Consider the following 25,989-nt stretch of genomic DNA (forward strand, 5'->3'; position numbering starts at 1 on the left):
GTCACATACACCATTTAAAATTACCTACCCCACAAAAAAGTAAACAAAGGTGAAATTAATTCCAATTTACTGTATTTCACCCAATATATGCAGAGTATTATTATACTGATATAGTAGTCAGTATCCAACATTACTAAGTTACTTGATATTCTTTTCATACTAAGTCTTCAAAACCTGCTGTGTATTTTACACTCGCGATCCAGACTAGCACCAAGGCAAGGACCCAGAGGTCGCACGTGGCAAGTACAGCTCAGGAACCACCAGGGGCTTCACCTCGCAGATGAGGAGACTGCGGCCCAGAAAGGCGAAGTGAGCCTCCCAGTTAACAACAGGTCAGACTCCCAGTCCAAGGCTCTTCATTTAAAATGTGATTTTAATACTGAATACTACGTGCCTATGTTCGGGTCACCATTTTTTAAAATTAATTTTTATTGGAGTTGCTTTATTTTTATTTTTAGTCTAAGTTTTACAGTTCTTTCTTTATTAATTTGTAGTCTAAAACTTGAGAAGTCTTTGTGTGTGTAGTTGATGTTCTTTTCTAATATGTGTCTAATTTTAAAGTAAAACAACTCCTGATTAAAAAGACTTTCAGGAAAAGTTATTGAGCAGCTCTTTCAAAGGACTAGTTTAAACATCAACCATCAAGCACGCACCCTCATCAGGATCCATTAGTTTAATCCTTCTTACTGTTAGTCCCTCAGTCATGCCCAGCTCTTTGCAGCCCCATGGACTGCAGCCCATCAAGCTCTTCTGTCCCTGGATTTTCCAGGCAAGGATACTGGAGTGGGTTGTCATTTCCTTCTCCAGGGAATTGTCCTGACCCAGGGATCGAACCAAGGTCTCCTGCACTGCTGCCAGATTCTTTACCGACTGAGCTATGAGAAAAGCTCTGAATCCTTCTTTAAGAGGAATGGAAAGACGTGAACTTGACCAGCCTTCTGCTTCCTATGCAGTCAACAGCCCACAGCAGGTTCCTGGAGTTCGCAGGCCGTTCATGATGAGAACGTAGGCGCACACCTCCCTCCAGAGGAGCAAAAGTTATTGCAGGACAATGAACAGAATCCCCATCACAAAAAATGGTGCACGGGTTAAAACACAAAAAACCTTCCTTATGAGATTATGAAACAAGTGAGAAGCAAAGCTGCCTGTGTGGTAACTGACACCTTAAGCCCATTCAGCGCGTTTTTTAATAAACAAACTCTTAAGAGATGTAATTGTAACCTGGTCCCTTGGCCTCTGAAGGACCTGTTCTAACATATTGATCTGCTGCACTTTTTGTCAGTTGCTTTATCAATTTTATATAAAGCCAGAAATCAAGTATATGTATAAAATGTGCCATATCTATGCAAAAACATGAGACGTCTTTGAGCATGAAATCCGAGGCGCATTTGGTCATCCTGATAAAATGACAGCATTTTGTTTAGCAATATCCAGGACTCATAAAAGAGTTATTTTAACAATCGACGGCTGTTAATTATTTGCCCTCACACGTACTTTCTTTGTGCTTCACTCCTTCTTCCTCAAGCCTTCCTGAGACCCTTTTTCTAAAAAATACATTTTTCATATCTCCCTTCGTTAAGAGTCATCCACTTAGGCTACGGTTTTTAAAATAACAGAATTGTAAAGAAGAAATTTGATGACCATCTTGTGTGATGAGAAATTCTCCTGTGAAGCAAGGTGGGTTATCCATTCCAGCATCCCCTCCCCACCCCAGCAAGCCTGGACCACACTCACATGCTGGGTGGCAGGGGGCAGGCTCCCAGCGTCGCTGCTGATGTCTCGGTATCATTCAGTAAAAGAAACCAGGCTGGGCCAGACTAAGCGCTTCCTGATATTCATGCCCACCCCTGGGACTAGGGCATGCCCTGTGTGTCGCTGTGGGAGGTCATCAGCTTCTCAGAGAAGCGGAGGTCATGTTCAAGCTTAGGACCTTCCCTTGAGGAGGAGGTCAAGATGGGAAAGTAGGAAGTGGCGCTAACACCCCACCCCACAAAAATACATCTGTATCTGGAACGATTCTCACAGGATACCACCAGAACCACCTCTTGTAATCAGTACCTCTTCAAACTTCCCGTCTGTGCTTGGGAAGAGATGGCGGCACGTGTGCACAGAAGCCTGGGCTTCTACCAGGCCTCCCGCTCTCCCATGCTACAGTGATTTGGGATTTCTGAATCACGCATCAGCTGATCCACGGCTGCCCAAGCACTCGGCTAACACTGGTGTCAAACGGTTTCACGTGGGCAAAGTCAAAGCAACAGTCCCGGTTAAGGTGCACCCATTCCCCTGGCTGGGGAGCTGTGCTGATGCCAAGGTTCTGGGGACAGAAGGCTGCAGGGGCGGCCCCGTCCCTGACGTCGCTCAGGCCGGTCACCTTAAAGTGGCGAGACCTGGTCACCGAACAGAGGGCTGGAGGGCACGAGTCAACCCACATCAGCTCCTAGTCATCGCAGTGGCAGGGTGGGGGGAGAGAGACGCAATTGATGTCACAGCCCCATCTTTAAGAAACACAGTATATCATTCATTCATTTAAGTATTTATTGAGCATTTATGATATTTTAGACACAATTCTAGGTGCGGGAACACAAAACTGAACAAAGGTAAAAACCCCTGCCCAGTCTTTAATAAAGTGGAGCTTATTCTAGGAGGCTGGGAGGTGAGGGAAAGACACACGACATGTGTAAGGAAATCTCAGACATGCACGCACAGGTAGAGCACGGACGCACCGTGTGCTCGGCTCCCAGCCGTGACACAGAGTGACTATCGAGGGAAAACACATTACACGGAGAGTTTGGTTTCCCAGTGCATATAAGAGTGATGCTCACACTTGAGTGCTGTTGCTAAAAAATGCTACCCATCACCCGAGCTGTCAGCGAGCTGTAACCTTTTTGCTGGCAGAGGGTTTGAAAGCGAGAACCACCACCACGTGGCCAGGGGTGCGAGTGAGCAGACGGCGCCAGGGACGGCAGTCAGACGCGCCGCACGGGGCTGCCACTGCCCTTCAATCAGTAAAACAGTCTCCGTGTCTGCGAAGTGCGGTAAACACGGGGCCAGCCTGTCAGAGCAGCTTCAGAAAAACGCAAAGGTCACGAGGACTGCAGGGGCCTCAGCTGAGGGGGCAGACCGCACGCCAGGAGTGGTCAGGACAGGTCACTGCGAAGGGGACGGGCAGGCTGGGCAGAACCGAGACTCAGGGCAGCTCAGCACACATGTTCTGGAACTGCCTCCACCAGGGGAAACGGAATCTCAGAACCAAAGGCATGTCAGGGGACACCGAGCTGGGCCGGTACCAGAAGGCACTAACAGTCCTCCTGAGGCCTTCCTCTTTGGCCCAGATGATTAAACAATTAAAGACCGGGCAAAAAAAAAAAGGTTACTTAAAAAGAACAAACAAAATAAAAATGCAGACACTTGTATAATACAGTACAAGTATGTGGCATTACAAGTATGTGGCAGGCCCTGTTTTAAGTACTTAATAGACTTCGATTCAAAAAAACCCCAGCTCTTTTCTTACAGAAACTGTAAGAGAGAGAAGAGTGTAATGAATCCCAAGACACCCTTTAGTACTCTGTCTCAGCAACTGTTGACCTGCTATTCTTCCTCCATTCACCGCTGTCCTTTGGGGAGTCAGGAAGGATGGAGAATTTTGAATCACAGGCATCCTATTCATTTCACCCAGTGAGACTTTCGTCCAGGCTCTGAGGGAACCGTTTCAAGCACAAATACCACTATCGTATCTGGTGAAACAAACGATCCCTTGCTCGAACGATCCCTTACTATCACGTGACACCTCCTCCATGCTTAAGTTTTCCCTGTTTGTCTGAAAAGAAATCCCAAACAGCCCATCTTTTTACAACTGGTTTCATCTAACCAGGGTCCAGCTGAAGTCCACAGCACTGGGACACGTCTCTTAGACCTCTTTTCCTTTTTATTAGACGTCTGGCTCCTTCCCTCCCTGCTGCCCTTTTTTTGACTCCACTGACCACATCCTCCCAGCATCGTGGATTCTGCTCCTGTGAGCTCGTGTTTCCTGTAACCTGCCAACCACAGCAAGAGGCTTTGTAGGTTGAAGTTCAGCCTTTCTGGGGAGAGGCAAGGTACCTTCTAGGTGATTCCGTGAACCTCTTTTCACACCGCTGCAGGAACACTGAAGATTCAGTGGCTGAGTTCCCTTTCACTGGCCTGATCCAGCCCTGGCCAAGCTCCCCGGGGCTCCTCTCAGCGTCCCTCATAGGAGCCCCACGAAGCAGGCACGGTGCTGAACTCCACACGCTGGTGGCACGTGCCTGCTTCACGGGGTCAGGCTCCCAAACCTTCACCACCCTGAGATGCTCCCTCAGGGCCGTGTGGGACCCATGCGGCGTCCGACGCCAGCAAAGCGCCTCGTATCCTCAACTGCCCCTCTGGGGGACCCCTCTCCTTGCCCCATTTAAATGTTGGCTGGCCGGACGGTAGTGATGTCATCAGACACCACTCATCCCCCATCAGTGGCCGGCCCACACCCCGGCCCTGCTGGAGACTCACACATGTCTCTCACAGACAACCAGGCCTGTCCTAACCCAGGACGGTCCTTCCAAAACGCCAGCCTAGGTCCCCTGATTGTCTAGCCTTCAATACCCTCCACTCCTCGAGGCAGCCACTCACACCCCCCGCTATACCGCAGACGCGAGCCACAGGGGCGCCTGCTCCCAGGCAGCTTTCACCAGCCGCCCCTGCCTGCCCCCCTCCAGCTGAGGCACCCGGGCCCAGGGACCTGCCATCCTGCCACGACGGGTTCACGACCCCAGGAGAGCGACGTGGCAGATGTGTAAAGGGTCAAGTTTTACCCCGAGACGATCAAGTTGCTTGGCCTTGAAATTACTACCCGGTGATAAGAAACGCAGAAAGCGCTCAGAGAGCTGGAGACAGCTGTGCTCACACAGATGACACCCTTGCTACTCTGGAAAAAAAGGAAACAGGGTATTGTGTGGCTCCTCCAGGTGGTACGAGGGCCCCCTCCCAGCGGCCGCGGCTGCCAGCCGTCACAGCAGGAAGTAGAGTGATACAGAAAGTGAAGGAAAGATGAAAACCAAAGTCACAAAGTCCACAAGTCTTCATTCTTCAAATTCAAGCCCAGAGGTTCCCACAGCGCTTCCGCTGGGACTAAGATCTCTGGGGAGCACGGTTGTGGGAGAGCTGTCTTCTCCTTTGGAAACCAGCTTAGATGCTTCCAGACCCACCCAATATTATAACCGCCCCCGGAACACCAATAAATGCCCTTATGTCCAAGGCAACACAAACCCAAAGCATATGGAAGTTAAAAACTCCAACCAAAATGCAGGGCATGTAACGACCTAGTCTGATTCAAGAAACAGAAAACATGGAGCACTCCTGTTTTATGACCACCAGTGGTTGAAAACCTCATCTATCTGACAGGGTCACAGGAAATCTTCACAGGAAATTATACAGCGAGGATCTGCTATAGTTGCTGATTCACGTGACCTTCACATCATCAAAAAGCAAGCCCCAGAAGTCCAAGTCAAGCCCTGAATATTCTATGTGTACACACAACCAAACATCAGAAGATCTGTTAAGCTCTTGAAAACAAAAAGGACTTTTAGAAATGTCAACCTTCAGAGCCCATGACACTCAAGATGCCCTTCGACTGAATTTTTTTACCAGCTTCTAGAAGAACTGTCTCAGCTTTGAAATCATAGCCACAAAACAGATGGGCCCGCAACCAAGAAACAGCAAGCTGCTTGCACTGAACTCAATAGAAACTCACACAAAGGACAGATCTTCTCCAACCATTCTTGGTACCAAACTACAAAACTCTCCAACCTTGAGTCCACCATCATAAAAGAGAAGCAAAAGTTGAAGAAAACTGGATGTCGGCTGTGGCACCCACCTACCTCTTCACTCTGAGACCAGGCTCAAATGCTGTGCTCCTGGGCGGGGGAAAGGGCCTGTCCCTGAACTGCTTCATCAAAGGAAAAATAAGGACTCCAGCCGCAGAGGAGACCACTGTGACTCCGCGCTTCCATGAAACCACCCAGATCCCTCACAGTCAACTTTGAGAGAAGAAACACCTGCACTTTTTTAAGGGATTAGAAAATCGATGAAATAGAGGACAGAAAACCAGCTATGTCCAAAGTGGACAAAATGATGTCCCAGCCTTTGGGCCAAGAGACCCCAAAGCTCACCCCTGCAAAGGGAAAAGTCACTGCACAACCAGTAATTCAGGGACACCAAACCCATCAGGTGTGCAAATTCTACTGCAACTGGAGCCAGAGAGGCGCTCTGGACGTTTACCTAAGACGGGGCTCCTTCTTCCAGATCTCCTGGCGAGAGTCAAACAAGGGAAGTGGCATCAGACCCGTCCCGAAAGAAGGCTACTGGTGGTTCCCGCTCAGCCACAGCTACAGCCCAGAATCCAGACGGGGAAAAGGCCACATCAGCACGTTGTCAGGAAGGAGGCGCTTTGAGCCAGAATTCCCCTGCAGGTCCCGTCCGAGCGCACCACAAGCCACTTCCTCTTGGCAGCCTGGGATGAAGACTGGCCAGCCGGGCAACACTGGCTCTGCCCAGGGAAACTGATTCCAAACCCAGCGACTGCACTCGATTCAGCAGAGATGGCACCGAGGAGCCTGACCACCTGGATTAAGCACACCTGGCTGGGGAGGAGGCCCAGCCCAGGCCAAAGCCAGAGGGTGCTGAAGGCGACCCCCTCACAAGGGCACTGCGTCGCTCAGCCACCTGTCTGTCTTCTCCTCCATTGTGTTCACTGTAGAATATTTCAGAGGAGACACAACTGTGTTTTGCTGGAATTTCATATTTGAACTTCAAGCCGAGAAGGGACACTATTATGAAGATAAAATTTAAGCTGCCTGCTTAAAATTTAAGACCTCAGCTGACCCTGCCCCTCCCTCAATAACCCACCGATTCTCAAACAAGCAGGGCAAGCTCCAGTTTAGGGGAGATTCCACGGCTAAAACCGGCGTTTCTCATGACACACCCTGTAGCTCCTGTACTTAGAGTCCAAAGGCCTCTCTCCGTGTCCACTGCTACCATCCTATGCCAAGCCACCGCCACCTCTCACGCGAGTCACGATGAACAAGCCACCGCCACCTCTCACGCGAGTCACGATGAACACCCAGCCGGCCCCTACCCCTTGCCTCCTGGTCGATTCTCCATGGAAGTAAGAGTGACTGCAATTCTTTAAAAACAAGTCAGACCACATCATTCCTCTGCTCAAAACCTTCCAGGCACCTACCACCACCCGGTCTAAGCCGCTATGTCCCATCTCCCTGACCTGCCCCCGCCCCCCACGTGGTTACGATGCCCTAGCTTTTGGTGTCTGAACATTTCAGGCACACTTCTGCTTCAGGGCCTTTGCACTTGCTGTCTGCTTTGCCTGGACCATTATTCTCTCCCGACAGGCACACAAGTCACAGCCTTCAAGTATTTGCTCAAATATGGCCTCTTCTAAACGTGCATACCTCCTCTGCCCCAAGCAGTGCTATTTCTTCCATGGAATTTACTAGGCTGATACACCGTCTGCCTATGAAAATGCAAACTACCTGAAGGCAGTAACTTCTGGCTGCTTTACACAGCTGACCCTGCTTGTCCCTCAGTAACCCACAGATCCAAGTCAGTGCAAGCTTCAATTTAAGGAAAACTAGGATTATCCACGGAGAAGGCAATGGCACCCCACTCCAGTGCTCTTGCCTGGAAAATCCCATGGACGGAGGAGCCTGGTAGGCTGCAGTCCACGGGGTCGCTAAGAGTTGGACACGACTGAGCGACTTCACTTCCACTTTTCACTTTCATCATTGGAGAAGGAAATGGCAACCCACTAGCGTTCTTGCCTGGAGAATCCCAGGGACTGGGTAGCCTGATGGGCTGCCGTCTATGGGGTCGCACAGAGTCGGACATGACTGAAGCGACTTAGCAGCAGCAGCAGGATTATCCATAGAATTTGCCTTTGATTTACTGCTGTCTCCCAAACCTAAATACCCAAATGTTGATGAATGAATGAATGGGCCACATATTTGAATGTGAAATAGCTTATGAACTGGGAGGTGCTAGCTCAGAGAAGAATAGTAAAGATGAAAAGTACACTATAAATAATTGTCAGTACACACAGAATGAAGCTGCAATGAACGATGAGATCAACAGCCAACTGAATTCTCTGTATCGGTGTATCTCCCTTTCGTAGAAACTATGGCCTTTTAGTCCAATAATTCCAGGTGGGTCTTTGGTACAAACAAAGCAAAAACAACTTGCCTAAATTTGTCCAAAGTGCCTTTACACTTACACAAAGGGCGGGAATGCTCAATATGTTTAAATAATTACAATGCTTTAAAAGCAACATTGCAGAAGATAAAAATATACAAAAATAAAATTGTATAAAGGTCATTAAAATATGACTTAAGTAAATCCTCTATCAATACTACATAGAGCTAGGGAATGGACCTAGACAATAGAGCTCAGAGCTGTTTACGTAATTACATGAAAACATGAGAACTGGTCCTCTGGGACACTGCAGCAAAAACCATTTGGCTAAAATCAATAACCAGTCCTCCAGAGGCAGCTCAGTGCGCAGGCACGAAACGTAACTGATGGAAAATTACTGAACATGATACGGTCCTGGTCCTATTTGCCCCTTTTCATCTTGGCTGCCTTCTCCTTTCTTTTTTTCACGTGTTTAGGAATTTTGTTTTTTCTTTTTTCTCTCTGGGCTTCCTTGACCATCTTTTTTCTTTCCTGTAAAACAAAAATAAAAAGTATGAAGATTTCCTGGTGGTCCAGTGGCTACCGATCTGCTGTGCAAGGCCCAGGGGCGGGGGGCCCCCTCCTGGTTGGGGACGAAGGTCCCTCATGTGCCCCAGCCAGCCAGCCCATGGGATGTGTGTCACCATTAAGACCCAACACCGATAAATCAATTAGTGGTTTAAAAAAAAAAAGTTCGAAAAAAACCAAAAGCAAAAAGTCTGCAAATTTCATTCATTCTGAGTAGTCATATTATTATTACAACTAAATTGTTAAATATATGTAAAAAGATAAAAAGTGAGTGTCACAGGAAAAACTGAAAATGATTATGGCTTGGTGGTGGAACTGGGGGTGAAAACTGTCTTTACAATTTATTCACAGACATTTCAAGACCATCAACACAGATGCCCATGGGGACATTATTAAATGTATGTGACTCCTTTTCTTTATATGGTTCTTATTCTAACAGAAATAAATGTTGGAATGAGAGACAAAATACGTATTTCCAGGAGACAAAGGGAGAACGTGCACTAGGGAGCTGGGGATGTCTCTTGGAAGTCTTGGAACCTACACTCTCCAGGGTTTAAAGGATTAGGCTAAGAATAAAGAATAACAGTTACTCAGCCGTCATGGATCATTGCATCAGTAGCATCTCTTATGTCTACAAGCAGCAGTGGAAGAAATATCTGAGATTCTGAAAATAGGGAGCTGGCTGTAAAAATGTCCCTGGAATGGTTTTTTGGTATTCACCACAGGGGCCACTCCAGCATCACCTGCACAAGTGCATGACAACCACTTTTAATCAATGCACTGAAACTAGTGTGTCCTCGCCCTGGGCAGTGCCCAAGGGCTCCTAGAAGAAGCCCCATCTCTAGATGATGTTACCACCAAAGCCAAGTTCACACTTCAGGAACCAAAAACTGATACTTCAGCTACTCTGATCCAGACATCTGAGCACACAGCCTCAAGGGACTGCATGGTTGTGTTGACAAACGTGGGAACGTGCGCTCTCAGCTAACCTTTCTATCAACTTCAAGGTCGGCAGGGGGCCTCCTGGAGCCGGCGTGATCCCCCTGCTCCTCAGAGTCTGTATCAGAGCACTCCGCGCTCCCTGCATCTTCTGAATCAGAACGAGTCTCTTCCTGAACCTGGCTTTCCAGGAGTGCAGGGACCTTGAAAACATCACAGGACCATGTTATTCTCAACAAGCCAGTTACCTACTGGCATTCAATGAGTTAATGACAGAATTCAGATTTCAGCCTCACAGACAGACTTTGAAAATGACATCCCGTACTGAAACATCAAAACAACAGGATCCACGCTCGGCAGGAAGCCTGAAACAGCCATTCCAGGATGGCTGAGGACGCTCCCAACGCGGGGAGCCACCCAGATCAACGGCAGGACTGTTCCACCCCCTGCAGCACATTCCGAGGGCTGAGCTGGGATTTGGAACACAGATAGGAAAGAAAAGTGAACATATCTGGATAACTTCACAGCTGTTGGCCTGCAGATTAAATTTCAAGTGGAACATTTGTTAATCCAAGAGGGAAGACAATCTTTAAACAAAAAACATGTTCACTTTTTTCCCTGAAGGTTAGCAGTTTTTAAAGCAGCAGGAAGCATTTTTTAAAGCACGAGGCTTTCTTTTCATAAGAAAAAAACAAACAAACAGATCTTTACATGGTGATGGTACAAAAAGGCTTCCTGCAGTGGTAACAGAATCTTCCTGCTCTGGAATTCAATGCGCAACTATCCTTGTCACACCTGCCACAAAAAAACCAGAAACGCAGAATCCAAGAATTCTCCTAGTCCAATTCTTCCCACAAACAAGACAGTCAACTTTCAAAATGTAAACCACAAACCTTCATATTAAGAACATCCATTAAGAACATCAGAAGAAGAACCACCTTTATTACTGCTTAAATTAGAATTAATCTCTGCTGTTTGAGATGTTAAGATACAACAAAGCTGCTGTAAGAAAAATCACTACCGGAATCTGCAGCGTGAGATGGCAGACTCGTGAGCCTGGTCTTCAGCAGACTGCGCGCCAGGCAAGACCAGACCCTGCTGGCATTTTAAGCTGCTTAGAGAAACATCTAGAAGCACGTGGTTACTGTTAACAGCTTCACCAGAGAAGATAGGATACACAAAGGATCGACGCCTCAGCTACAACAACAGACCGATTCAGGGCAGAGTAAGCAACAAACCACGCATGCCCACAGCTCAGTCTCACGGTTAAAAGGAACGAACACGATGCCCATGGACCATGAAAGTATCTATACCAGTAACAGCGCACCCTTGTTATTTCAATGCTAATAATACCTGACACACAATTTTATATCCTTTTGAGTTTTCATGTAAATGAATACTTGTTCTTCATACCTTCTGAACACCCGACAGATCTTTCTTCAGTCCTGTGACAGTTTGGTATAGAATCTTAAAACCAAAGAGACAAAAAAAAAAAAGAGAGAATCAGCATAAAACTCAACACTGAAATATGCTGCAATATTAAGAAAGGATACTGTTGCCAGCTAAATGATACTTCATGTGAGTATAAAAAGGTGTCCAAGCTGTGTCTCACAGGACACAGCCTCTAGGGTGGGTGTGGTTCTTCTCCATAACCACAGCAGGGCTGCACGCCCACCAGGGCCTCCACACACCTGCAGCCTGGGGGCTTTTATGGATACACAGCTGTACCAGTCAGTGACAGGCAGTCCTAGCTCTGAATCTCAGCTAAGTGTAATGTTTTCTATTCCCCCAAATAACTCTATCCCTTTGTCATTATCATGAAAAGCTGTATGTATTCAATATTATAAGCATTTTTAATGTCATCAAACATTTGGGAGAAATTTTTTCTCTCATTATATAATGATCCATACAATAGCCTCAATTTTGTTTCTTGGACTGCGAAGCCTTAAATATTTACTATCTGGTCCTTTAGCAGAAAAAAATTTTCCAGTCCTTGAGACATGTGTCGATGGATCTAGCACAGTAACCGTTTATAGCCTGGACTTCTATACACATCTTCCTTTCCTGCGATTACAGCCTGTTGGCCTCACTCGTTTCCTTTCGTAAAGACCAGTGGACTGACGTCCTCCACAAGCAACGTACACAGAGGGCGCGCTGTGCAAAGGGAAGGAGCTATCTTACTAGTTCAAAGGCAACACTGGAGACCACGGCTTCCCTGGTGAACTCGCTGAAGACAAACCAAGCTACTCACATTGTCCTGCTGGGCGTTCATGGCCATGTCCTCCTCCTTCAGTTTCATCATTATATCCATATCCCTCTCGTAGTTTTTCACTTCATTCAAGGTTCTAGGAATGTAAGCTCGCTTGAACACCTAACAGATGCAGAAGAAAAGTGAAAAGGAGACTGAGTCACGGCTCCTCGCGTGCACTGAGCCTGCTCACGCCTCAGTCACAGAGGTCATCACCATCGTCACACAGCCGGTGCAGAGTCTCAGCCAGGCTGTCTGCACACCTGGTGCGGCCCGTGCTGTGTGCTGGGCCACAGGAGTCTGTGACTCACGATAAAACACGGACTGATAAACAGTTACCCTTGGAGTAACACTTCTTTCCTTCTGTATTCCAGCAAGTGGCATTTCTGAGTGGGAGAGAAAGGAGCTGCTGTGAGCAAGCACTGCCTGGCTACAAACGGCAGAGGAAGAGGTCTTCCGTGGGGAAATATCGTCTGCCCTGCGCCACAGCTGGGAAGTATGGGGTGCCCTATACTCACCCATCAGCCCAAGAGCTCTGAGGATTATTTTTTTTAAAAAGCCTGTGATGGGTCACTTTCACAAAAAACATACTGACTCCCAACATCTTAAAAAAAGTCTTCCTTTTTACCAAACGTAAATATATAAAATCTACGTTATGGGAATCAACATTTAGATCCCTTAAAAATTCACATTAACAGAAACACACTTGCAGACTTATGGTCTGAGAACAAACTTATGGTTGCTGGGGGGAAGGATGGGGAGAAGGGATAATTAGGGAGTTTGGGATGGACACACACACACGGCTGTACTTAAAATGGGGTCACCAACAAGGACCTCCTGTATAGCACAGGGATCTCTGCTCAATGTGGCAGCCTGGATGGGAGGGGAGTCTGGGGAGAATGAATCCGTGTATATGCGTGGCTGAGTCCCTTCGCTGCTCACCTGAAACTATCACAGCACTGTTTGTTAATCGACCATGCCCTAATACAAAGTAAAAAGTTAAAAAAAAATTCACATTAGCAGACTAAAATTGGCTTTTCCTTCTTGAATCACATCCTCCAGTGGGTTCTGTAAAAATATTCTCCATGCCTGACTAGGAGCAAACAGGCCAGGAATGGAAGGATATAATGGTATGTTAAGTTACACAACTTGGGTCAATTTAATCATGTAACACGTTACATCTCAAGGAAACATCATCATCATTTAAAATACTGCATATCTAATGAAATCAAGATCATGCCCCAGCAATATATTAAAAAAAAAAAAGACCTCAAGACACAAGTGTTTCCAAGGCTATAACAGATAATCAATCTTACCTCTTCATCCACATGATCTTGGCTGGACCTTTCTTCCTTGGTCCTTTGAGATGCTATTTCCATGGCCTTGGAAAGAAAACAAAAATCACCTTCCTTCACATTCAACCCACAGAACATATATCCATTACCCAGAAACCTGGCTTTACACTACAGTTTGATCCCTCATCTGTGAAATCAGAAGGAAAAGGTCTCTGGAAGCTGTCATGATGAACAAAAATGCTCCTAAACCCCGAGTCCTCAGAAATGACACAGAAACGCCACCACTACCGCTGCTTCCTGTTCCTCCCAGTCTCGGCCCCACCTCACCTTTGAGAGATACGCATCCATGTTCTCGGATGTGATTGATGGATCCGTGACAAATTCAAAGAGCTCCCGCACAGTCATCACGGCAACGCCATGCTTCAGAAAGAAATCTGCCAGAGAAGACGCTTGTGAGGGCTCTGCGAGGGAAAAGGTTGCTATTCCAACCTCTTCACAGACAGATAAAATTCACCATCACTGAGCCGAGGGTGTCAGTATCACTGAGTCAAACGATTCAGTACCACGGTTCTCTATCAACAGCTTAGCAGAGCATAGAGCCACAGGTGCAAACAAACCAGGGAGAAGCCCAGTCTCCACTCACCATTGACGTTGGCGCAGTCCTTTCTCAAGAACTCCAAGGCGTGTGGGTGGTCGTGCTCCACGGACTGAGAAACATCGATGATGTACACACCTCCGCCATGGTACCTGCATGGGCCAGGGCACAGGGGCTGAGCCACACTGCCACCACACTGCCCCAGGGCCAGGCACAGGGGCCTAAGGCACACTGCTGCTTGCCTGTTATCTTGTTTAAAACTTTCCATTTTAAGAGCAACAGAAGACACTAATAATGTGACCAAAGTGGATAAGGAGAAGAGCCACTGTGACTAACAAGAGATGAAAACTGAGAAAATTTCCCAAGTCCTTTTAACTCCACCAGTGATCAGAGCAGTCAATCCTGTGACTGAGGCCACCAAACACATCCTACCCTGTGACCCTGTGGAAGGCAACTTGAAAACTGAGAATTTAGATGACTTCTTGGATTGGGATTTAGTTCATTTCCCTACAGGCTCCGAGGGGCCTCGTGGAGGGTCACGTGGCCCACCCACTCACAGCATGTTGAATTCACTGAGGTCCGCGTGCACCAGCCTGGCGTCCTGGTACATTCTCCTCATGTACTCGATCACCTGCATGTACAACTCCCGAGCCTTGGACTCTGATAACTGGACGTTTTTCAAGAGTGGCGCTGGCCTTGAACAAAAATAAAGTGAACAATTCAGATAAGGAGACTCAAGTTTTTCTTGCTTCCTGCTACACTGTTACACATTCTTTTCTTCTATGGTTCATCACTGACCAGTTTAGTTCACTCTAGAGATACGGTTCTAAAAAGCTGTTCACAAACAGGTGCTTTGCCAGCATAAGACATTCCTGAAAAACAAGGTGAGCTCTGTTGCTCTGAAGCATTTTGAGACTTAAAAAGGTTAAACAAGTTAAAAACCCTATGTACTAATAGAGTGGGAAAGACTTATTAAAAAATATTCCAAGACAAAAGGAACTATTTAAACAGGAAATATTCATATATTGGATGATTCAAAGCACTTAAAAATACAACGCTGGGCGTGTAATTACGAGCTCTCCCATGCACTCACATGTCGTCTTTGCCGATGAAACTCATGACGAGAACATGACTTCGCAGCAGGATGGGTTCTGGGCACGGAATCTCTGCTGTGTTTAGCCTGTGATATGAAGGCAGAAGAAAAGGACAAATGAGAAGCTGAAACAAACGATCTAAAGCGTCTACTCTGAAACAACCGACAGTGCGCTTACTTGCAGCTACAAGACAGACAGGGCTACGAACGAACGGCACCCAAGCCTCTCCATTTATTACTTCATCTCATGAACTCTAAGGTGCCTAGGACTCTAAGTGGCATCGTTACACATCACCAAGAATGGCGAAGCACTGGCAACTGAACTGGGTCCCACAGCCTCTAACACCCAGTTCAAAGCCAGAGGTGTTAAAACTGTGAAGACACAGGCCCCTTAGAACTGATGAAACACAGAAGGTATGTTTGCGATTCTCTTTTGAGTTGATCAGTGTAAACAATGATTAATAAAAATAGTGGACTCGTGGCCAGTCGCTAATTGAGCATAAGATTTCAAAACAACTTTCAAACAAGTAGACTTGGTTGTTTTTCAGTCGCTAAGTCGTGTCCAACTCTTTGGGACATCATGGACTGCAGCATGTCAGGCTTCCTTGTCCTTTACTATCTCCCGGACTTTACTTCATAGTACAAAAATACCCAGTGTATGACACCTAGATATAGCAAATAAAATGTTAAAAAATATTTGAAAGAGAGATAGAAAACCTTCATTATTTAAAGCATGTTTAAAACTTCAAATGAGGAGGCCTAAAGATGCCTTTACTTGATACAAAGGTGCCAAAAGAATATCCAAGCGTGTCCCGAGTTGGACTGAAGACAAGGGAGTATGACAGAGCCCAGGGCCCAACGAAACTGCCTCAAACTCCAACACCTGCACAGGTGACGCGTCACCCTCCCAGCCTCATCATGGCGCTTGCCTGCTCCAAATCCCACTGGCTCTTTGTCACCCTCTCAGCAAACTCGAAACCTCACGTGGCTCCCAAGGCTTTCACGTGACCCAGCCTTGCACAGTAAGCGTGAGTCATGGCAGAACTCTTCCGCGATGGGTTTGCACAACCTGGAGAGAAGGTGGTTCCTATTTGCCCAGAGACACTTCCTGTTTACCTCTGCACATCTAAAGGACTGGACGAGCCCTGAGAGTCCCTGGCTTTGGCAGAATCAAGGTCTGCTGGGAGCGAAGCGCCGGGGCTGACAGGCAGACACGGAACACACAGACACACCCCCAAGTCACATGATGCATGTGCACGAGCGCACACACCCCCCGACCCCCGACAGTCACCTGATTAAGTTCCTCATTTCCTTCTCTGCCCACGTTTTCACCATTTTTCTGGGGTTGCCTTTACAGTAGCCATGGCGAAATCTTGAATGAGAAAAATACTTGTTATTTCAATCATTCCATTATTCTAGTTTTTACTTTTTAGGATATAGAAATTAAGCCACTTGGGGAAAAAAAAATCTGAGCTTACCTGAATTCCCCACTGACGTACTTATCCCGGTCTTTGAACACCAGAATTGAAGTTTTGTAAATTTTGATTGCTCTGCTCTCTCCATTTGCTGTGCGAGCATGATACACATTAGCCTATTTTAAGTCAAAAACAAAATAAATTAAGTCTGTATTAAATAAATATAAATAATATTTTGCTTTTGCAATCTATTTGACTCTTATCCTTGAAAGTTAAAAAAGTCCAGTAAACTGAAATAATATGCATCAAGAATACCATCCTCTTTTGAATACGTGAATTAAAATATACAACATAATACTAAAAGGTATAGTAACTATACCTCCTACTTACATATATAGTAAAGAACAATTTAAATATGTTAGACAAAGAAAACAAACTTATGGTTACCAAAGGGGAAAGGAGAGGGGAAGGATTAATTAGGAGGCTGGGATTAACAGATACACACTATTATATATAAAATGGATAACCAACAAGGACCCACGAGATATATATATATCTGAACCACTCAGATGTATACCTGAAACTAACACAACATGGCAAATCAACTATACCTCAATAAAAAGTAATTTAAAAACAAGTCTTCAAATTAAATAAATACCTACATATATACACGTACACACATGAGTAGTTTCAAACATTTTTATATTTCAAGTATGTGGAAAACATCTGAAGACATTCTTATATCTCATGATTTGTAAAGTGAGTTTCACTGAGAACTGCTTCTCACAGAATAAGCTGCTAACTGAAAAGCAACATGCCTGTCTTTCTCCACAGCCATACGGAGAAAGACGTGTGCTGACTCAGAGAGACTAGACCCCCACCCCTGCCCCCATCATAACTGTCTGACCATCTGAACCAGCGCTGGGCAAGCCTGGATGGGCTGGCACGTGGGGGAGGCACGCTTCTGTGCATAGCTCCTCCCAGCCATAAACACCAACACAGCCATTTTTAAGAAATGGCACTGATTCAACCATCCTGATTTGGCACAGTTTATTTACTAAGTTTGCCTGAGCTTCACTTTTGGGGGGGCTTCCCTGGTGGCTCACGTGGTGAAGAGTCTGCCTGTAATGCAGGAGACCAGGGTCTGATTCCTGGGATGGGAAGATCCCCTGGAGAAGGGAAAGGCAACGCACCCCAGTACCCTTGCCTGGAGAACCCCATGGACAGAGGGGCCTGGTGGGCTGCGGTCTGTGGAGCTGCAGGGAGTCGGACGCGACTGCCGACTGCCGCTTGCACTGTAGTTCCACTTTGGTATCTGAAGTAAGAAAGCAAACATGGAAACATTCAGACATCCAAAGCCTGCCTCACCTCTTTTCCGGTGCTGATGCAGCCATTGATCTCCGCTATGATGCCCCTCGTCAGCATCTTGAACAGGATCATTCGTGTTCTGGGGTCCAACACCTAAAAAGAAATGCGAAAAAGTAGAATGTTCAGACACAGCGGACCGAGTATCTCTCACAGAAGCATTAGACACGAAACCAGAACTAAGTGCACTGTGCGCTCTGCTCGGCGAAGAGAGAGTGGCGATGGCAGCGTTTCACTCACTCATCCGCAGTGAGTAAAATGTGAGATGAGACCCAAAGGAGCCAGAGAGGCAAGAAACCAGCAGGTTCACCCAGTCGGGGAAATCAAAGGCCAACAGGTCCAAGGGAAGCAGAAACTGACTCCAGACCCATGACAACTCCCAGAAATACAATCAAACCAGAGGTAACTTTGTATTTTTCAGCCATCATGAAAACAGGTGAAATTAATCTCTATTTAACCCGGTATATCTAAAACACTATCATTTCAACAAGCGGCAAAGTAAGAAGTTATCAGAGAGCGCCTTATCTTGTTTCTCACACACAGTCTTCAAAGTGGTGTGCTGTGCAATCCCAGCACACGACAAGCCAGCCTGGCGGCTGCCCTGAACACAAAGCTCCAAGCGACCACCAGCACTCTGCAGCTCATGAGTCCAATCGGCCACAGCCTGGTTTCTCTACAGCCTGCAAGTCGAAAAGGGATTCTACATATTGAAATATTTTAAAAAATTGGGAATTCTCTGGAAGTCCAGCAGTTAGGACTCTCCACTACAGAGGGCCTGGGTTCAATCTCTGGTCAGGGCACTAAGATCCCTCAAGTGGCATGATGTAGTCGAGAAAAAAGAGAACTGTGACCCACAATGCCAGAAGTGTTTATCATTTAGCTCTGTAAAGAGCTGGCCGACCCTTGCTAGAGGTGGGTAAATCGGGGAAAGGCTTATCTCCTTCAAGGTCAAAGCAGTCAGTCTCAAGTAAAACACAACAGAAGGCAATGAACAGAAGGCAATGAACTTGAAGGCTGCTGTGCCTGTTCAGTAACTCAGAAGAGAATCTGAAGATTCATGTCTGACTGAGTCACTGCTGTACACCCGAAACTGACATGGAACTGTAGATCAACAGGGCTTCAATTCAATACTTGGAATGCTCTGGAATACCACTACTCCAAACTGTGTCTGTGCTATGTGTACGGGATGGGTAAGGAGGCTGGCAGCGGGCAGAAGTGAGGGTCTGACCTATTTCATCACTTTCTTCCCATCAGATACCTGGGTCAATTCTAATATCCAATTACAGGCTTTGACACATGGTGGGGAAAGTCGGGTTTCCCCCCTCATTCCTGCATAAAGAATAAAACAAGTCTAACTTCCAAACCAAGTAAGGGATTCTAATTGAATATCTGAAGGCATTATCTGTCTCTCTCCTTTTCTCTACACACCTACACACACACACCTACACACACACACACACACACACACACACACTTTGTGGTAGATACCTGACTCATCTCCTGAGAAGGCTCACAAAATTTCCGCAGACCTTGTTTAAGACAAAAGAAAAGATTCCTGGTCTTACAGGCAGTTCTGTTTCCCCCAAGAAGATGAAAGCATTGCTGGGTGGCTTCATGGGCCATAGAAGCAGGGCATGATTCTAATTTATCTATTTAAAGTGCTGTTAGAAATAAAGCAAAATGTAGATCTCTAAACTCAAAACTATAAGGATGAGCAATTTTACACAGAAGCAATTCTAGGTGACATTAGCATGAAGCAAGGAGGATCAAAGCAAATTATGATTCAAAGACAGAAGTACTACTTTAAACAGCATGCAACACATTCATTTACACCATACCTGTTCTACAGTTGCTCTGTCCGCCTTATCTTTGATGCGATACCTAAGACAAAACCAAAAAAGTAAAGGTGACATTCAGAATTCAGAGGAGCCAAAATCTAAAGATTCTAAATGTACATCGTTCCATGATATTCCTAAGCAGGTAGTTCTTTAATAACACATTTCATAACCTCGTTGTAGTTTCACCCTTGAGTGAAACTTCACTGCCTTTCACAAGCCGTTCAGTTCCCTAGGGCAAAGGGAGCGTATCTGCAGTAAGAAAAAAAAACTTCCGTCCATATTTCAGAAGGATTAAATAAGAGCAGTGCGGTAAAACAAACTACGCTGGAAAAAGAACAAGTCTGTAAGTACTGTTTCTTAGACTGTTAATGATTTTCTTAGTACAGAATTAAAGTAATTTATAAGGCTTTCTCTTCAGAGTCCTTTTCTACAAAGAAACAAGCTTTTATCATTTCAACACAGCTACTGCATAAAAACAGACTCTGATTACTTTGGCTCACATACTATGTGACTCAATTCACAGACTAACCTAAACTAATAAATATCCAAACAGGCAGTTTAGTGAAATAAGATGCACTGTTTCTCAAAAAGCTGGTATCCCTTACGCGTAATAATAAACCAGAAGAAAACTGGGTTTTAAGTTCAGTTCTAACACTGCTATTTTTATGATCTTAGTGTTGTTTTCTGTAACATATTGTTAATGCTTTAGAGTTATTAGCAATAGGAGGTGAGCCAAATCTTAAATATTTGGTTTTGAGAACAGAAATGTAAATGGAAACTGTTTTCAGTTAAACTATTTAGTTTTAAATCTGCTCTTACATTTTTAAGGCTCCTCCAGGGGCTCAGTTGGTAAAGAATCTGCCTGCAATGCAGGAGACCCGGGTTTAATCCCTGGGTAGGGAAGATCCCCTGGAGGAGGAAATGGCAACCCACTTCAGTATTCTTGCCCAGAGAATCCCATGGACAGAGGAGCTGGGCATGTCCAGTCCGTGGGATTGCAAAGAGTCGGACACGACTGAGCAATTAACTTTCACTTTCCATTTTAAAAAAATACTTCATGAAAGGGACCAATCCTTAATAAGCTTTAAAAACGGGACATTTTTTTATACTCTAACATTTTAAACTGAAATCTACAAGCACTGTTACCCTGAGAGCACTTTCATGAATTTTACACAATTATAGTTTCAGCACAGATTTCTTAAGAAAACTCATCTATATTTTCAACTTACAAAGGCATAGGATATCCTAACTTAAACTTAAGAATTGATTTAGGTGTAAAAAAGAACATCCTTTGTAAAAGAATTATGACAGAGATGCTACTAATCTGTCTACAATTAGTTCGTATCAGTCACATTTTATTTACTTTATTGTATACACTTGATATATTACTTACATATCTGCTTCCTTTTGTCGAGACTTTTCGGTGACTTTGTTTATTACAGAATCAGTAACATTTAGCTTATCTAAAAAAAAATCCATAACATAAACAACATATAAGAAAAAGTTTCTGAATAGGATACTTTTCCCCTTTCCCTTCTCTACTTTTTAAATATTTTATTACACATAGCAATGTATTTTAGTAACGAAAAGTGTGTTTTGTGTTTTTAAGGGCAAGCACTTACTAACAAAGATGATCACTTTCATCATAACGGTGTCATTTCTCAGCCAGAGAAATCTAGATTCAGAAATCCCTAAAAAATATTTTATCTGCTCTTTCAGACATTTAATATTTTGTACAACTATCATAAATATTATAATTCTAAAAATGTCAGTTTCACTTCCAATCACAGGTCTGTGCTAGGGATGATCAGATATGAGAGCTGTCATACCATGCTCCTAACAGCTTTTGTCTACGACAGAAAGAAAAACCCGTGTTTCCCAAGAGGCTTCAAATTCACACTGATTCCCTGCATTCGATGGCTCATGAAATGATTAAGGCCACACCAAAAGTCAAACAAAATGTGATTATATTCAATAGTTGATTATATTCAACACTTGATTATATTCAAGTGTTTTCACCATTCTACTACAAGATAACCCTACTACAAAATCTAGTACAAACCGATGATAACTTGAATACTGCACCTTTGTATTTCCATAACAGGAGAGAACACAGGACTAAAAAAGTGTAAGCTGGAGTCTTTTCTTAAAGTCATGTTTTTAATTGCTAAATTTTAATTTCCTCTAAGCTTTAATATTTACCCTCTAACACTCAATATATCCATTGATTGATCTAATAAAATTTTATAACACTTTTTGTTGTCTTTGAAGAGTTTTCTCATTGCCTAGTGAGAGGAATTGTATCTTAAAAACTCACCTAGATTAATTTTATTCTCAAATTTCCGTAAAACTTTGTCTGCTGGAGTAGACATTTTAGCTGCATTGAAGCTGGGAGTCTGTCTATTGGCCTGGAAGAAATGAGTTCCAGAAATGAAAGCTCTAGATTTACATACAAGCCTAAAGTTCATCACATCTTCCCTTGGTTCATAGTTAACTATTAAAGCATCAATACTTAGGGGAGTACCCTAAGGGAAGGGTAGGATCAATCACATTTACCCAAGAGGTTTTTTTTTTTTTAATTTATTTTTTACCCAAGAGGTTTTTAAAAATGCACTTGAAATATTCTAGACATTCAGAGACGCCTTCTTTTTTAAAGGACTTTTTGTGGCTCTCGAATTTACTGAAAGATTTGCAGGCTATGTTGCCCTGCAGTCCTAGCCTACATGGACTTTCATTCTTCATCATTTCCATATTTCTGATAATGATGTGGATTCGTTCCATAATCAGTAAATTTAAAAAGAATTATTTAAATCATCATAAAATTAAGAGCCTTAAAAAAACTGCCTGGGAAAAGACACAAATATGCAGTTTACTGCAAATAGTAACAAAACAGAGAAAAATGCAGCTTAACTAGTAAATAAAGAAAAGCAGATTAAGTATGTAGAGGTGCTTTGTTTTCACTTATGAACCGACGAGAGACACTTAGTGCCCAATGGGGACAGAGGTTCAGCTTGGCAGAGTGAACAGCTCGGGAGCTGGACCCTGGTGGAGCTGCGCAATGTGAAAGCGTGCGGTGCCACTGAACGCTGAACTGCACGGTATCCATGGTGAACACTCGGTGTGTTGTATAGTAGGTGACTGTTACCACAACAGAAGACAACTAAAGAGGACATAAGCAAACAACACAAAGACGCACAGGACTGTGTATAAAATACCTGAGGGTTACTCCCTCCACCTGAAGCGTAACACCGGGTGAGCTTTCCGACGCCATCGCCCCACGCCCAGTCATCGTCGTCATCAAAGTCTCCGCCCTCCTCCTCTTCCAGCTCACTTTCGCCCATCTTCTCACTGGCGTTACTCTGAAGGTCTTCAAACACAACATCATCTTCCTCTTTGAGGGTCTTCAAGTCAATGTTTTCACTAGAAATAACAATGTTTTAGCCTGTTTACACATTCTTAATTGGACTTACATATGTATTTATTTAAAAGAGAGTAGACGAATCTATACAGATACATCAAAAAGGTTCAATTACAACAGGTATCGCCCAATAAATTCAAATGCCAAGTTGTCCTGTTTCTGAGTTCTATTTCAGCCGTTGGGTGATTCTCCAGGTCCGACTAAAGTAGTATTCATCAGGTTGTTATCAGGTTGTTAAATCCGCTCCTGCCTTTGTTATTTTCTCTGCCGAATGAATTAGCTCTGATCAGTACAACAGACCTGAACTCCAGGAAAACCACTCACAAAGCTGCTCTAAGAGCACACAGGGGAGGCTTTCTGACAAAACTTGGGAAAAAGTCTAAAGCTTTATTTCAAGCCTTACCTTGAACTCAATTATCACTCTACAACGAAAAGAGCTTTATCAAGACTTGTGTTACACAAAGAACTTCAAATCACCCTTGCTCCTGAAAGGAAGGATGGTGACGAGAAGCAGCACAAATGGGAGAAGAGGGCCGAGTATAACTAAATGGGAGAAGCAGGGATTGTCAAACCCAGAGAACTGGCCCAGAGAAAGGGATCACAACTAACAGGGTCTGTTTTTGCCAAGTGAAAATTCAGACCAGCGTTACTGAATCTTCTTAGTTTTTCAAGAGAAGCCAGAACTCTGCACTTTTGTGGAAAATCTCCCACTTAACTGGTATGTTCAATTTTAACAAACCACTGTGCACGCCAACACATGTCTGCAGGTCAGATTCCAAAGAGGCAGTACTACCAGTTTTGAGCCATCAGGTGGAGAGCAAGTACAGAAATCACGTAAAAAACACAATGATATGCATTTCAACGCAGTCAGAGAGGAATTTAAGTAAATTCAGATGAGCAAGCCCGACTCATTAATTAGCCAAGGCTTAGAGGGCTCCAAATCTCCATGGATATGGCTGGGAAGAAAACAAATAATCATTAACCCCCTGCTGTTTGTTAGCATTTCATAACCGTAATCCATCAATTGACCCTTCACACCGCCGACAACCTCCAGCGGCACGTTAAAGCTATACTGTCGCTTGCACCTCGGCTTCCCCACCTCAACTGAGCGATCCCTTGCTGTGGGCGGCGGTCCTGTGCAGCAGCATTTCTGGCCCAAACTTTCCAGATGCCATGAACGCACAACCACCCCCAGCTGTGACAATGTCTCCCAAGTTCCTGGAGTCGCAAAACCCACTGGTTTACATCTTCACAATGTCCAGTGCACACTCATGACCGGTAACTGTTCACCAGTCGCATGGGCTGTTTCTTCCTCCCACTTGACTTGGTCCCTAGGGACTGCTGCACGCTCACCTGAAAACACTGACCTGCAATGCCTTTCTCGTTTCTCTGGCTAAATCCTACATACCCTTCCAGTATGTAGGAAGTATCCAATTAACTTTGCTCAGGGAAGGCTGCCTGGTTCTTCTCCTCTGTACTACTTACCCAAAACGCATACAAATAATTTGTCCAGTTACTCAATAGGTTGGTTGCTCCTGCTAGAATGCAAGCTCTGTCACCCAGGGGAGCATTTACCAATGTATCAAGATCAACTGACACGCGATCTGTCACACACAAAGCGATCAACCTGTATTCACTGAAAAATAAAGCAATACCGTCTGCACGCAGAAAACCCTTACTATGAATATAAAGTAAAAACCATTTTCTCGGAATTCCAAAACGAACACTATGTTTCACTTTGCTTTCAAAGTAGAAGTTATCCCCAATTTCTTTTGACTCCCACTGCACATTTATTCTATGGTTAGAAACCTGTCCTCCTACTTCCAGAACATCCCCGTCCAGCACCCATCATCTATGAACTGAATTTTCTTAGTCCTTTTAAACCGTGTCCTCTCCTGCCCTCCAAAACCATCTCCTCCATAGCAAAATGATTCCTTTCAATCACATGCCGGGGGATGTCACTGCCCTGCTCAAAATGTGGCTTTCTACAGCATCAAGAATATCTCAGATCCTTTCCATTCCTTGTCACAGTCTTGGGCTCTGGCTCCTCACTTCTGCACCAGCCGATCTTTTCAATTACCTCCACTGTGCTCTGGGCACAATGACCTAGATCTTCCTTCCACAGCCAGGAGGGACCACACCTGCGGCCCCCTCTCCCCCCTCTGCTTCCAGACATTAGCTCCTTCTTGTCCTTCCTATCTGGACTTCATGTTCCCTGACCGTTAAGTCACTGCTTAGTTCTATCAACTGATTTTAACTGTTCGCATAGTATATGTCATCTGTGTTAAAGAAAAAAAAAAAAAAACTCCATATATTTAAATCTCCATGTACTTATGTCTCCGCCTCCTTCCCAAGCTGAAGGGGCTTAGTTTGTCTTTTTCATAACCCTCTTCAGCGCCGAGGACAGAACAGGCACACAGTAGGTGCTCAAACATTTCTGGAACGCTAAATGGTAGTTAAAAGCTCAAGCACCTGCTTCGCTGTCGCTCTCCCCAATTCTAACCCCTCAGGGATGCTGACAACCCGGGAGCTGCGAAGTTCAACTGCCGTCACCTGGATCGAAAGACCCGGTTGGGATGGAGAAAGCCCCAAACGGCTGTGAAAAGAGGCCCAAGGAAAGATGCTTAGGACCGGCCTCCCTCTCAACCGCAAACAAGCGTCAACGCCCCCCAGGAGACCGCGGCGGCGGCGGCGCGCGGCGGCCGCGCACTCCGACTGCCCACCTGTCCGAGGAGTCCGCGTCGTCAAACTGCCCGGGGACCACCCGACTCATCAGCAACCGCCGGTAGTCCATGGCGGGAGCAGCACAGGGACGGTTCCGCCAGCCGGCCCAACGGCCTCTGCGCTAACGCCCGCCTCAGAACCGTTCAGTGGCCGCCGCGCCCTACGCGCGCGCCATGTGCGGGTACCACACGCCAAACGCCCGGACCTACGCCCGCCGCGACGGGAAGTCCCGCCCCCGAACGGAAACTGTGTTCCCGACGGAAGTCCCGCCTCGCGCGAGG

The 25,989-nt window shown here is 45.3% G+C and overlaps 1 protein-coding gene across 2 annotated transcripts; it reads right to left on the reverse strand.

Moving 5' to 3' along the window:
• Positions 1 to 2,521: 2,521 nt before the first annotated feature.
• On the reverse strand, positions 2,522 to 25,988 carry RIOK1 (RIO kinase 1). 2 transcript variants are annotated; one of them, XR_003508287.1, is made up of 18 exons: positions 25,708 to 25,988; positions 22,782 to 22,986; positions 21,884 to 21,974; positions 20,960 to 21,029; positions 19,567 to 19,609; positions 17,732 to 17,824; positions 16,427 to 16,539; positions 16,240 to 16,320; positions 14,949 to 15,035; positions 14,413 to 14,550; positions 13,904 to 14,007; positions 13,588 to 13,694; positions 13,282 to 13,347; positions 11,969 to 12,088; positions 11,131 to 11,184; positions 9,768 to 9,920; positions 7,105 to 8,742; positions 2,522 to 7,068 (listed from the first exon to the last, which is right to left on the reverse strand). XR_003508287.1 is itself a non-coding variant. In XM_027525307.1 (17 exons), exons 1-17 carry the CDS (start codon positions 25,776 to 25,778, stop codon positions 8,632 to 8,634), a joined length of 1,707 nt encoding a protein of 568 aa, XP_027381108.1. In that variant the 5' UTR covers positions 25,779 to 25,988; the 3' UTR covers positions 2,522 to 8,631. The 2 variants fall into 2 exon arrangements, 1 of the variants encoding a protein (XP_027381108.1); XM_027525307.1 differs by having other exon boundaries at positions 2,522 to 8,742.
• Position 25,989: the final 1 nt, after the last annotated feature.

Source organism: Bos indicus x Bos taurus, chromosome 23 (genome assembly GCF_003369695.1).
Source record: "Bos indicus x Bos taurus breed Angus x Brahman F1 hybrid chromosome 23, Bos_hybrid_MaternalHap_v2.0, whole genome shotgun sequence".
NCBI lineage: Eukaryota > Metazoa > Chordata > Mammalia > Artiodactyla > Bovidae > Bos > Bos indicus x Bos taurus.